The 14,391-nt window shown below is 37.8% G+C and overlaps 1 protein-coding gene across 2 annotated transcripts in view; it reads left to right on the plus strand.

Annotated features, from left to right (window-relative positions):
- LOC120477781 (phospholipid-transporting ATPase ABCA1) overlaps nucleotides 1–14,391 on the plus strand; it is a 265,488-nt gene that overhangs the window by 109,643 nt on the left and 141,454 nt on the right. For both annotated transcript variants that reach the window (XM_039669594.2, XM_089126189.1), the window contains exons 12-14: nucleotides 3,622–3,819; nucleotides 7,633–7,838; nucleotides 8,846–9,022. In XM_039669594.2, the coding sequence (XP_039525528.2) occupies nucleotides 3,622–3,819; nucleotides 7,633–7,838; nucleotides 8,846–9,022 (581 nt within the window). The remainder of the gene's footprint in view (nucleotides 1–3,621; nucleotides 3,820–7,632; nucleotides 7,839–8,845; nucleotides 9,023–14,391) is intronic.

Raw genomic sequence — 14,391 nt, forward strand, 5'->3', positions numbered from 1 at the left:
CAGCACCTGAAAATAGTCCCCAGCTTCCAACGTGACCGGGACTAAGTTTGTGTAGTCATCGCGCCTGCTGCACTCGTGGTAAGGCAGTGAAGTTTCTTGATTATTACGCCGGAATGAGAGTATAGTTCCTAATCATCCTAGAAAATCGCAACTTTACATTTTCCGTCTGTCTTAAAGCACAATGTAACTATAGAAGGGTCAAGTTTTAAATTGGAAAAATATTGAAACACTTTGGTAAATTTTTTGGGAGAAATGCTAATGGTCTTGTGCACTTCAATGATGTATGCTAAGCTATGCTAAAAGTGGTACTGCCAGAACCGGAGATCGGCTGAATGGATTAGATAAAGGTAAAACTCAACAGTTTAACTCTGGGGGAGTTGTAAAATGAGCCTATTTCCAAAAAAAAGTGGAGTATCCCTTTAAGTATACCACAGCAAAAACTACTAGCCTAACGATTAAAGTTCCATCATTAAAGGCAAGTGAACAGTCAGTTGATTCAGTTCGCTTGTAAGATCCTTTATAATCACTCCTTTATCAGTTATGAGTCGAGTCGCACATGCACTTCACATGAAGGTGACTTCACTAATGTAAAGGGGTTCCAAATCAGTCATGCATCCGACATTTCAGTTATAATGATTTCTGAGAAGATGGCGCAGCAGTCCACTAGGATTATTAAACAGAGCCGGCGTCTCTCTGTCTGTTTCTATTTAAACTGTTTGGTTGGCTGTCAGAGTCTATTGTCTGATATCTGAGTTAATTACATTTTTATATTCAGGTGTTTTGGCACGATGATTTATGTTTAATGGCTGAAATATTTAATGGTGGCCTCCATTAGCCGCAGTCCCCTAATGTGTTCATTTAATACTGCTTAATTTTAAAACATTTGAACATTTTAACTAGCAGAGCTTTGTGTTTTATTGGAAAATAGGGTGCCAATGGTTTTGAAATAGCGATCCAAAGAAGAGTGTATTAAAGTGGCACTCAGCACATTTAACAGTTGACAGTATACTGTATGTTCGCCTGTCTGCCTGTCTTTCTTTTATACCTATCTATCATACATCATACATCACTTCAGACAAGAACGAGCACCAATTTGTTCATTTCCTGCAGTGGTTCCTCCAGCCTTTTTGCAGTGATGTGCTAAACAGATTTAGCCACCTTTAATGCAATTATAATGATTGATAATAAAACTTCACTAATAATGATGTCACTCTTTTATTCGGTGCTTCAGCCAAATGAGATGCAGGAGTGAATATTTCTATGGACACATTAAACACAGACACACACACTAGCTTTCAAACACAACCCCACTCAAGGCAACAGAATGATTTACATATGAATTGTGACTTTCAACAAATGTGTGTGTTTGCATGTGTTTGTTTGAATACGTCATGTGTGCGTTGGTGTGTGTAAGCAGGTGATGCATACATGTTTATTTATGTGCGCTAGTGTGATTATGTTAGCATATTATTTGTATGTGGAGTGTGTGTGTGTATGGGTGTCTAAATATTCATGTGAACAAATATTAATATTTGCATGTCTATGCACATGCATGCTGTTTGTCTGTTTGTATATTCATATATGGTTTTGTTATGCACCCCCGTGTAGAGTGACACTATTTTATCCTTGCAGGTTAGGACAAGGAATTATAAAGGAGAGGGGTGGAACTGCAATTTATGACAAAAACGTGTGAGTGTGTGCAGAAACGCAGAGAGACAAAGAGGCTTTTGCAGTTCTAAGCTTGATACCAGACAACTCTGAAGAGCAACAGTGCCACCTAGCTTAAAGAGAGAGAGAAAGAGAGAGAGGGGGAGAGGATGGTGCACACACTAATTGCTTGGCTGTAGAGAGACTAGCATGCTCTCTGAAAGTCTAGAGAATTGCAATGCGTTTATCACAGGGATGTGAGAAATCTTTTTACGTACAAAAACTGCAACATTATGGGTGTTCTTGTTGTGAGTGCTGAGCAGTGTGTCTGTTCAGTTCCGATGGCGGTCTGACTGACAGGCAGCTGCTTTGGAAGACTTGAATGCGTATAGGCTATTTGCTCCTCATGGCATGTGTGGTAATGTGGTTGTGCGCAAGAATGTTCGAATGCACTTGCTGGCCAAAATGGCTGCCTTGGTGCAGTGTTATTTTAGAATGATTGCTATTTTAGGTTTTTTTTATGTTTTTAGTTGTCATGTTAATTTTTTGTCATATTGGTTTGTGCTTGTCAAGTCAAGTCAAGTCACATTTATTCATATAGCGCTTTTCACAATACAGATTGTATCAATGCAGCTTCACAGTGATAACATGAAAGTAGTACAACACAGATCAATAATAATGTTAAATATTAAATAACCCCGACTAAGCAAGCCAAAAGCAAGGCTTGTGTCATTTACTTGATTTCTCATTTATTTCCAGTTAGTTTTTCAACTTAAACTTATTTTAGTTCATTGCCAAGGACACATTTCTAATTTTTGTTTACTTTTTCCAACTCTTTAGATTTTATTTCAATTACAGTAACAGAAATGTTCTTAATTGTTCATTTTTTAAAAGTTTTATTTTAGCGATAATGTCCCTTTTTTATTATTTTAATTTTAGTTTCAATTTAAGTGATTTTGTCTTATAAGTTTTAAATATTTCTTTTTAACTTAAATGTATTGCTATTGCATTTTGCTCTTACATATAAATTTTTTTTTTAAATTTCAGTCACTTTCTAATTTTAAGTTTAAGTTTTTTTTTATCTATTATTTATATTATAATTTATTTCAGCTTTAGTTCAATAACCTAATAGTAATTTAGTTTTAGGGTACGTTTACACAACAATGACGTTTAAAACGGAAAAGTTTTTCCTTTGAGTTTTCCGCCTACAGACGACACCATTGTCAAAACATCAAGATGGTCCTCACTGCAGAACACGAAATCCAGGGGGCCATCTTACATGTACCTAACCCTACCCATCTCCGCCCCCTGATCCCTAATCCTATCCATCTCCACCCCATGATCCCTAACCCCACCCCTAATCCCACTCATCTCCACCCCTCAGATCTGGATTCAACCCCGCCCCCTGGATCTCGTACATTGCAATGAGGTGCTACTGAAACGTGCTACATTCAGACGGTTCTGCAAAAAAGACAAAATATGCTGTATTCTTCTGCTAGGCCTTTAGATGGCGACGAAACACTGTAGATTGAAAACGTATCACGCATGTGCATTACGTCATCATCTTCAAAGATTCACATTTTTGTTGTTTACACAGAGACCGTTTTCAAAAACTTGCACTTTGAAACCTGTTTTCAAAAGTTTGGGTTTTCAGGCACCCAAAACCATAAAAAAGATGACGTTTTTAGTTGAAAACGGTGTCGTGTAAACCAGTTTTTAAATCTGTTAAAACCTGTTTAAACAGATTTAAACAGGATTTCTGGATAAGACCCTGAAGTATAAAGCCTAACAGATATGTCCAAAATCTGATGTATATTGTTAACATCAATAATAACAAGAACTAGAAATATTCACTGCTCATGTGTAATTGTTATCAAGTGTCGACTATTGAAGTCTTGGTTTGTCACAACCGTAATTTTACAGCATACATCGGTTGTGTTGTGTAACCCTGTGGATGTGTTCTGTGTTTTACAGGGTCTTCTGAAGAACCCTGTTCTTGCTGTAGTTCTGGACCAGAGTTTGGAGGATACTAGCCTGTCCACAGCGCTTATCAGCAACTTCCTGTTTAATGGTCCCGAGTCCAAGCGCCCAGCAGGAATGCCAGCCTTCGACTGGCGTAACATCTTCATCGCCATAAGCCAGATAGCACAGCAACTCACTCAGATTCTACCGGTCTGTTTTCTACACTGTAGTTTTATTTATTTATTGTTTATTTGAATAGAGACAGATACGAAAAAACATAGATTATTACATAAAGAACAATCTGATGCTTGTATCATAGTGTTTATAGCCAAGGCTAATTCGCAACACCTTTCCCTAGAAGGGCTTTTAACAGAGTAAAAAAAAAATGACAGTGAATACAATAAAATGTCCAGTTAGCACCAATACAAATGAGTAAATAAACACATTCACTCGAACTCACACAGATAGACACCTCACTTACACAACGATATACATTTCATATGGAATGATCACACTGTTGCTGCTGTTGAACCAGGCTTTTGTTAGTTTGTTGCAGGGCTGTTTGGAATTGAATGGAGAATGCATTTCCATGAATTTCTGATGCAGAAATGTAATTCAAATTTGCAAATTGAAATTCAGAGAAATGGCTAAACATGTACTTTTCCACTAAAAGTTTTCAGGAAAGTTAATCAGGACAAACTTTAAGTGTTTGTTTGAAAGTACTGCATGTAGGCTTTTCAATTTCCCAGAACTAAATGAAGAATGCCGTTTCTTTGCCTTACATTTCCTAAATTTAAATTGAATTTGAAGTTAGGTCACAAACAGGATGCAGAATTTATCTTGTTTTTGGGTCATTTTCCACTAAAATTTAAGTTCATCAAAACAAACTTTGAATGTTTGGTTTAAAGCAGTTTTATGTATTTCCTTGCTTTCTTATTGCTTATTTAAAGGTTATACCTTTCAATTTCCTAAAATGTAATGGCAAATGCCATTTCTTTGAATTGAATTTGAACTGAGGTTGCAAACAAGATGCAGAATTTGTCCTTTGAGTTTGAATTTAAGGAAAAATAATGAAGTGACAATTTTTTTGTGTGTATTGTGTAAAAAAGTGTTTTTTGTTTTTGCTAGGCTTTCTTAAGTTTTTAAAGGTGCCATCTACCATAATAAATCAAATCCTACTCCATATTCCATAACAGATGGGGGCAGTATACCTCCAAAAAATGACTTGTGCTCCTACCATCGCGCATGTTATTCAAATCATTTGACATGATAGTAAAAGGTTGGAAGACCGCAGTTTCACGTGGAAAATTTGGAGATTTTTAGAGATCAGAGACTCAATGAACTAAACACTAGAGTGAACTTAACTAAACACTATGAATCTCAACACTAAATGATGAAGACCGCCTCATAGATCTCAAAAACAAGCTGGTGCATTTCGACGATATGGGAAAATAAAAGCTTGGGCAATTATTTGAAGTTTATGGTATTCGTTTTGTTCATATTACACTTTTATTGTTAGTGAATTAATTTGACAGACAGCATTCGCTGATGTTGATCAAGCTAGCGCCGTGAATTCACCGTGAGACACGCAATTGACACTTAGCAAGCAGGTTAGTTAAGCTCTCAGATTCTGTCAATTATATTACGCAATTCAAAGAATAAATACCGTTTTGGCGCTTGTACATGTTACACTACAGATCCCTAGCGCACGTGAACCGATCGTCTCTACTAGCTGGAAAAAGAACATGAACTCTGTTGAAAGATACAGTATGCTACAACTTACCAAAATGTATTCCTCATGCATAATGTCGACCAATCATTTTTTGAACTCTTCCCTGAACTGAAATGTAGTAGTGGGCTGTATTTCCACACGACTGACATCAGGTTCAAGTACACACACAAGCCGGCGCGAGCGCGACTCACTCGCGTATTGCAGTTTGGCTGGTGCTAACGTTGCCCGTCCGCATACCGCCTCCCATGGCCGGAACTGGTATTACGACACCTGCCGGGCCGGGGCTAGTAATTTAGCATGCTAATTCAGGTTAATATCTCGGCAGCACTATAACTTGTCAGTTTTTTAATGACATCTTTGCACTTATTTCTTCTCATTCTTTTGATGCGTGTAGCTCATTTTTCGTATATTGTTACCTCAATTATTACATATGGCACCTTTAAAGACAAACTTTTGAATGTTGGCTTAAAAAAAATAATAATAATAATTTAAGTTTGAATGTTATATAGGCTTTACATGTCCCTGCAATTGTCCTCTTACAATTTAAATTCCAATTCAACATCCTGCAAAGCATGTTGCCAATCTCATGAATCGAAAACGAGTCAATTCCTAAACTCTGAATTGGTTCATGTCTCATGTCATGGAATCTCTGCTTTTCTCTTAACCCTTTTCAGCCTTCCTTTGTTCTGATCTCTTTTTACTCTTTTCGCCGTCATCTTCGCTCTTTTATTCTCAATTTGTCTGAAATTCAGGCAGGATCAGGATGGGGTAGCCTAGGGGCTGAACAATCTTGGCTGGCAACTAAAAAGTTACAAGTTTGGTCACACAAAGGTTGATCAGTGGGCCAATATGAAGGCACTAAACCTCTGATGCATTCAAGCACACTGAAACTGTAATGGGTGCGCTCTAAAGGCCCTTTCATATGATCCAAATCTGTGAATCAAAGAGTCAAGCAGCATTGTTGCACACTAATCAAGCATTGTAACGCTGAAAGTGCAGCCAATGAGCACAGTGATTCATTTCCCTGATGTATCATTTTGTGATCAAAACCAATCAACAAGTCAAAGCACAAAATCTGTGTGTATCTAGATACATTGAGTTGTACAACAAAACACTGAATCCTTGTCATGACATTCAGAGATAAATACTCTGTGGTGGAAATCAAAGCAGCACATGACATTTGTGTTGATACAAGCAATGGAGCCTGACATATGTGGTCTAATTGCTTTAAGTCTGTTTAAATCATCAGATAAATATACAAAGGGGTGGTTAGACTGGATCTTAAGAAATTTAAATTAGCTACAGCAACAATAAACACATTGTAGAACAAAACATTTAGAATATTAAAATATATATTGGTCCGGTTTCACAGAAAGGGCTTAGACTAAACCAGGATTAGTCCTTAGTTCAATTAGCACATTTAAGTACATGTAGCTTTTATAAACATGCCTTGAGAAGAAAAAAAAAACACTACTGAAGTTCATCTTGAGACAAAACAATGACTCTCACATATTTGAAGACATGCCAGTGCAAATTGCTTTCAGTAAAAGCATCTCAAACATGCATTTTAATCTAGTACTATAGGCTTAAGGCTGGTCTTTGAAACCGTGAGATTAATATATACAATCTATTCCTGTTTTCTGCGGCACTACAAACCATGCAAGTTTTCTTGTTTTTGAAGTTTGTATTTTTGTAAATTTTAGGATGACCAAAAGCCTTCAAGGACCAATTGTTTAATTTACACATTAGTTGTATAGCAATAATATCAAATCACCAGTAAAATCTGTAAACAAGTAGACAAAAAGAAATGTGTTTTTTATTAGTCCATGATACCTAATTCATTAACTAATGCTAACAAATTAAATCTTGTCGTTTTAAGTGCCTTTGGGGCTCAAATGATGCATTATTTGGGTTGTTCCACTGATGTGCATTGTGAAGAGCAGATGATGTCTTTTCTAATAAGATGTTTGCCTCTTTTACCATTCAAAGCCATGGCATTTTGTCAGTGGATGTTGTCCAGTCTTGACATGTTTTATGGTTCTTTATTGTTCAGCTTGATTGGATGCTGATGTTTCCTCTATTCTCTTTCATTTATTTTGTACTCTGTTTACTCTTCTTATTCGGTCTCTCCACGGCTGAGCTCAATCCCGAACTCTTCTTTGCAGACGCTTCTCTGTTCTGCCTGCTGCTTCTGTTCACCGTACGCCACATGAGTCCCATTCTTCACTGTCAGATTCAGATGCAACAGAGGTGCTGAAAACTGTGTGTGTGTGTGTGTGTGTGTGTTTCAGTGTTTTGATCTGGATAAGTTTGAAGGTGTCAGCAGTGAGACTGTGCTGGTTGAACAGTCTTTTAAGCTCCTGAATCAGGACAAGTTCTGGGCCGGACTGGTCTTCACGAATCTCTATGACTCCAGTGACCTCCCTCCACCCCACATCAGATACAAGATCCGAATGGATATCGAGGAGACTGAAAGAACTGACAAAATCAAGGAGAGGTTGGAACAGAAAACATTACAATCACCATACGGCAGCTGAAAAACGTGAAAATAAAAGCTGAGGGGCAGGGAAGACTTTTTAAATGAAATTAACTCTTTATTGTTTATTTGCATTGAAAAATGGATCTTTGCCCAACCTGGTGGAATAACTTAAGTAATACAACGTATACACGTATTTGCCAAAGATTAAACAATTATTCAAAAAAAAAACAAATGATAAATGGATAAAATGTCTTTAAAAAAAAAAAAACTTTTTTAGTTGTTCTTTGCACCTTGTAGCTCCTTCCTAATTGCAGATTTTCAAATTCAAGGATGTAAAGGACATTTAAGATCATTGATGCTTGCTTTATAGCAGACAAAATTGACAGAATTTCATTTTTGGGGCGGAGAATCCCTTTAAACTGAAATGAAAAGATTTTTTCCATTACAGTGCAGTTGTACCATATCTAGGGTTGGGTATCGAGAATCGAGTATCGATTGGAACCGGGACTAACTTTTCGTTTTTCCCGGAATCGTTCAAAAGTTAAAATTTCGATTCCTAGTTTCGATATTCACAGTCCGCCGAGCGGAAGAAGAAACCGCTGAACAACACCAAGAAGCGTCTACCGGAAGTGTTGGCATAACCACGCGAGTCGAACATGAATACCTTACGTCGGCGATCCAAAGTGTGGCTTCACTCTTCTAAAAATAACAAAATCTCGGCAAAATGCAAAATTTGTGACAAAAGGAGTATTTTTACAGAAGGAGTATTTCCTTCAGAAAGGCCGTTGGTTAGCAAGGTTAGCTAAACTTTTTTGACCCTGCCTCTTAGAAGAATCGGAATCGAGAATCATTAGGAACCGGAATCGAAACAAGGAATCGGAATCGGAATCAGAATCGTTCAAATTCAAACGATACCCAACCCTAACCATATCACACATACAGTAGGCTACCGTAAAAACCGATCAGTAAGCATGTGCTGCTATTGCAGCGGGTTATTTATGGTTTTGTGTTCATGTGTGTTTCAGGTCCTGGTCCCCAACGGCCCGCGACAACCCATTTAATGGCCTGCGGTACGTGAGTGGAGGGTTTGTGTACCTGCAGGACATGGTGGATCGAGGAATCACTAAGGTCCAGACTGGAGTCAGTCAGCCGCTCGGAGTATTCGCACAACAGATGCCATACCCATGTTACGTCGACGACAGGTAAGCAAAAATGTGTGTGTGTGTTTATGAGTGATCACTTCAACAAAACTGCCCTTGTTCAGGCCTTTCATCCCGTGACTGTGAAATATGTGAAATTATATGAACACTGATGGTCGATGTTTTCATATTTAAATGATAGTTTGGAGTTGAGAGTGGGATGGTAGACCATGCAGGGAGGAAAGGGATGTTTTTCAGTCGATCTTACAGCATAATCAACGGCTGTGATTCATGGCTGAAGTAAATGTCAAATTAATATTGGCTTTGATTGGTTTTCTCTCTCTCTCCATCGGCCTGAAAAATCCATCAGTGGGGGATTGTGTGCATTTGTTCATTTGTGGTGACGTGAACATCAGAGCCACTGCTGAGCGCCACTGTGTTGTTTTAATGTGTTTATTGATTCGTGTAAAAAGCTGTGTTTTATAGATTTGAATGAGGCTGCTTTCATGAAACTGAGACATCATGCCTGGGGTCTCAAACTCTAGCCAGGTGATATTCTCAAATATAAGTGTTTCCATGTATTCGAGCCAGACCGATATATCGGCAGACCGATATTATCGGCCGATATTAGGCATTTTCCAAACTATCGGTATCGCCAGTTATAATGGCGATAAATGAATATTTCAAAAATAAAAAATAAAAATAGATGAAACACGCTTGAAAAATGTCATTAGTGTTGGAGTTGTATAGTTTGTCCACCAGAGGGCACTCTACACCGTTCCTGTTGGCAACACTCGTTGAGTTGGTCACGATACATACATTGCTTGAATAACAATTAAAAGAACATCCCCATCAGTTCTCTTAACTCAAATAAGCAGGACAAAATTTGTGACTATCATGTCCAGTTTTAAAAAAATAAAAAAAAATAAAAAAATAAAATAAAATATCGGCCGATATATCGGAATATCGGATTTTAAAACCCAAAAATATTTGTATCGGTATCGGCCTTCAAAATCCTTTATCGGTCGGGCTCTACCATGTATCTTAATTTGGTACCATGTACAACATGCATGCGCACACCCAAATATTTCTGATGGATGTGCTCATACAGGCTTGTTTGTTGTCGTAACCGGGCTACATTGTGCATAGTCATTGTGCGAGGAAATAATCACAATATTATTAATAATACAAAATGCATTAAAATGGGGGGGACTTCATTTTTATGCCCCCTGTTACATATTATAAGTTTAAGTAATGCTTCTTTCACAATTAGTTAGTTAGTCTAGTTAGTAGAGATAAAATGATAATTACAGACCCTTGCTTTAAGAAAATTAGTGGACTGTGAAAGATCAGATAGAAGGAAACTACATATTGTCACGTTGGGGCAAGGAATGAAGTGGAGAGAGAATCCATGTGCAGGACTTATTTAATGAAATAAAAACATGTAACTCAAACAGAAACTCACGGCAGGAACAAGAAAAAGCGAGACAGTACCATCAACGACTGACCAGGAACAACTAAACTACAGGGGTATAAATACAGGGGAAAACAAGCTAGACAAGATAACAAGGGGGTGTGGTTAACACAAAACACCTGGGGAGACTAATCAAACTAATGGGGAAATGAAAACATGAGAGGAGACAGGGGAACACAGACTTGAATCATGACACAGATAGAAGGACAGTTTATGCAACTACCACCCAGACGCTTTAAAAAGTTCACAAAGAAATCGTAAAATGAATCCATATGAGTTGAGCTGTTTAGTCAAAAATTTCTCAAGAGATACGATCAGTATATATGATGAACAGATTTTATTTAGGCTTTTATTCGTATAAAAACATTGGTCAGGGAACATAAACAGAAGCAAAACCGAACCGAATCACACAAGAACAAACCTCATTGGTTCTTACAGAAGCTTAAACGTGCTGCATAACAAAAACGTGCAAAACAAAACACACTGGTTCTCGCACATCAAGTATGTGTGCATTGATGAATGTTTACATAATAAATAAATCATGCCCATTGTCAGGAAGAAGTGCATTACTACAAAGCTTGCAATGCAACGGCCAATACAATGCAAAAAGCAGAAAAACCCCCAACAAAAAGTCAAGTCAAGTCACCTTTATTTACCGTACAAAGCGCTTTTAAAAATACAGATAATAACATGAAATAATACAAACAAAGTTTGACTCTAAAAGAAAATTGCAGTATCGTCCAGCTTAAAGGAGTAGTTCACTTTTCAAAAACTTTTGCTGATAATTTACTCACCCCCATGTCATCCAAGATGTCCATGTCTTTCTTTCTTCAGTCGGAAAGAAATTAAGGTTTTTGATGAAAAGATTCCAGGATTTTCTCCATATAATTGACTTCATTGGGAACCAAACCGTTCAAGGTCCAAAAGACAAATTCAGTGCAAACCGTTCAAACGCCTTTAAACCAGACGATTCCAGACGATGAATAAGGGTCTTATCAAGCGAAATGATCGCTCATTTAATAAATAAATAACAAAGTTTAAGTTTTATAAGCTCAAATGCTCGCCTTGCTCTGTTCTGTGAGGCGTGTTCGTGACTCTCCTGTTCGAACTCGTTCATCAAAATGAACAAATCTTTTCCAGAGTCAATTTGTTCATTTTGTTCGTTGAATGAACCAAATGACACGAAAAAAGATTTGATAAGACCCTTATTCATCGTCTGGAATCGTTTAAAGCCCTTTGAACAGTTTGTAGTTTGCACTGAAACTGTCTTCTGGACCTTGAACCATTTGGTTCCCAATGAAGTCCATTATATGGAGAAAATGCTGGAATGTTTTCATCAAAAACCTTATATGTGGTGCTATAAATATTCACGGATTTCTCAGGCTGCTGTGGAGTGCCCCGTTTTCCTCCCACTGTTATAATGTGGCCCAAAAAGCTGCTCAATCTTGTTCAAGTGGGGCCTTTTTTTCCAGTTACCGGCTCACCCTCAACTGTGTCCTCGCTAGGGTTGGGTATCGTTTGAATTTGAACGATTCTGATTCCGATTCCTTGTTTCGATTCCGGTTCCTAACGATTCTCGATTCCGATTCTTTTAAGAGGCAGGGTCAAAAAAGTTTAGCTAACCTTGCTAACCAACGGCCTTTCTGAAGGAAATAAACCTTTCTGAAGGAAATACTTCTGTAAAAATAGTCCTTTTGTCACAAATTTTGCATTTTGCCGAGATTTCGTTATTTTTAGAAAAGTGAAGCCACACTTTGGATCGCCGACGTAAGGTACTCATGTTCGACTCGCGTGGTTATACCAACACTTCCGGTAGACACTTCTTCGTTGGTGTTGTTCAGCGGTTTCTTCTTCTGCTCGGCGGACTGTGAATATCGAAACTAGGAATCGAAATTTTAACTTTTGAACGATTCCGGGAAAAACGAAAAGTTAGTCCGCGTCCAATCGATACTCGATTCTCGATACCCAACCCTAGTCCTCGCTGGATGAAATGGATGTGTCCTCGTTTTTCATCTATGAAAAGAAAAAGATTAGTGATTAGTGATGCGCAGATCCAAGTAATACAAAATAATATTCCAATTAATTGCAGGTGAATTAGAGATAAATCATTAACATGTTTAAATGAAGAGACTGAACTCTCATTTCCAGGTAAAATGCAATGAGCGTGCGTCATGCTTTTACTTTTCATTTTCAACAATATATCTTCAGTGAAAACCAAACATGGAAAACTTATGCTTCGAGAACCTCAAGTAAACATAATATAAGGTGAAAAGAAAAAAAAAAAACTAAATGCATTGCTTAACAACTTAACCGATAACAGAAATTATGCTAGCGCAGTTTCATTCAGCAGATCCACATTTTGCTCTCCCTCAACCTTGGACCATGCTGTTAAGGATGCTGTGAGCGGCCTCTCTTTTACCCTCTGGGATGAAATGAAGATGTTTGAACCGAGGATCGAACATACAGGCCACAGTGGGGATCGTTTTTGTCAGATCGTCGGACTCCAGTTTAAACTGTGTTTCCAACTGCCGTCGAACAGTGTTCTTAAAGAAAAAAAACATTGTTCTCTCTGAGCTCTTCATCTGTTGTCGTCTGCAACGCGGCCATGTTGTTAGTATCAAAATTAGCGGCATAGTGTCGCATGATCAATGCGACTAGATGACGTCAAGCTTGAAGCGTCACATCATTGCATTAAAGGGTTAGTTCACCCAAAAATGAAAATTCTGTCAGTATTTACTCACCCTCATGTTGTTCCAACCCCGTAAGACCTTCGTTCATCTTCGGAACACAAATTAAGATATTTAAGATATTAAGATCACTCCTGTATACTAGTCCATAGGTTTCTTGAGGGAATGACACTTGCTGGCATCTAAAAGTCATTAAAGACATCGTTAAAATAGTCCAAGTGACTACAGTGGCTCAATCTTAAGTTTATCAAACGACGAGAATACTTTTTGTGCGCCAAAACAAACAAAAATAACAACTTTATTTCAAATATTTACTTCCTTCTCTATGGGCCTGTAGTCAGTTAACGTAGTGTGATGCTACGTCACACGAAGGCACACTGTTGGCCGACGCTGGTCATGTGTGTGACGTACAATAACAGAAGCTTACGCTATTAAACTAGTAACCTGACTTGAGGCAGAGAGAGAAATAAACGAATAGTTGAAATAAAGTCGTTATTTTTGTTGTTTTTTGCGCACAAAAAGTGTTCTCGTCGTTTGATAAACTTAAGATTGAGCCCCTGTAGTCACTTGGACTATTTTAACGATGTCTTTAATGACTTTTCGAGGCCATCAATTGTCATTCCCTCAAGAAGCCTATGGACTAGTATGCAGGAGTGATCTTAATATCTTAAATATCTTAATTTGTGTTCCGAAGATGAACGAAGGTCTTACGGGGTTGGAAAAACATGAGGGTGAGTATATACTGACAGAATTTTCATTTTTGGGTGAACTAACCCTTTAAGGTCAACAAGTCGGTTCAACCCCTACCACCCAGTCGAGCATTACAATAATCTAGCTTTGAGGTCATGAACGAATGTTCTAACTGTTCCGCATTTTTCATTGAAAGCATATGTCATCATTTAAATAATTTTTCAAGATGGAATAATGCTAGAAACATGACTTTCAAATGAAAGATTTCTATCAAAGAGCACACCCAGGTTCCTAACCGACGACGATGAAATAATCTTACTGATCCAAAACTTTTGAAACAGTTGTGTACATCCTATTTTTTGTATTGCTTCTAATTGTTTATGCATGTATAATAGGTTTTTTTTTGTGTGTGTTAGGCGTTTTGTGTGTGTGTGTGTGTGTGTGTGTGTGTTCTAAGGTCATAAATCTCTTAATCCTGAAGCGTTGTTCAGCCTCCTGGCAGAATCAGTCATTTAGTTCCACTTGAAAACTCCCAAAACTCTAATTCTATTCAGCATCGGAGGGACAGAGAATGGAGAGAA

This window comes from Pimephales promelas, chromosome 1 (genome assembly GCF_988280905.1).
Source record: "Pimephales promelas chromosome 1, fPimPro1.hap1.1, whole genome shotgun sequence".
Lineage (NCBI taxonomy): Eukaryota > Metazoa > Chordata > Actinopteri > Cypriniformes > Leuciscidae > Pimephales > Pimephales promelas.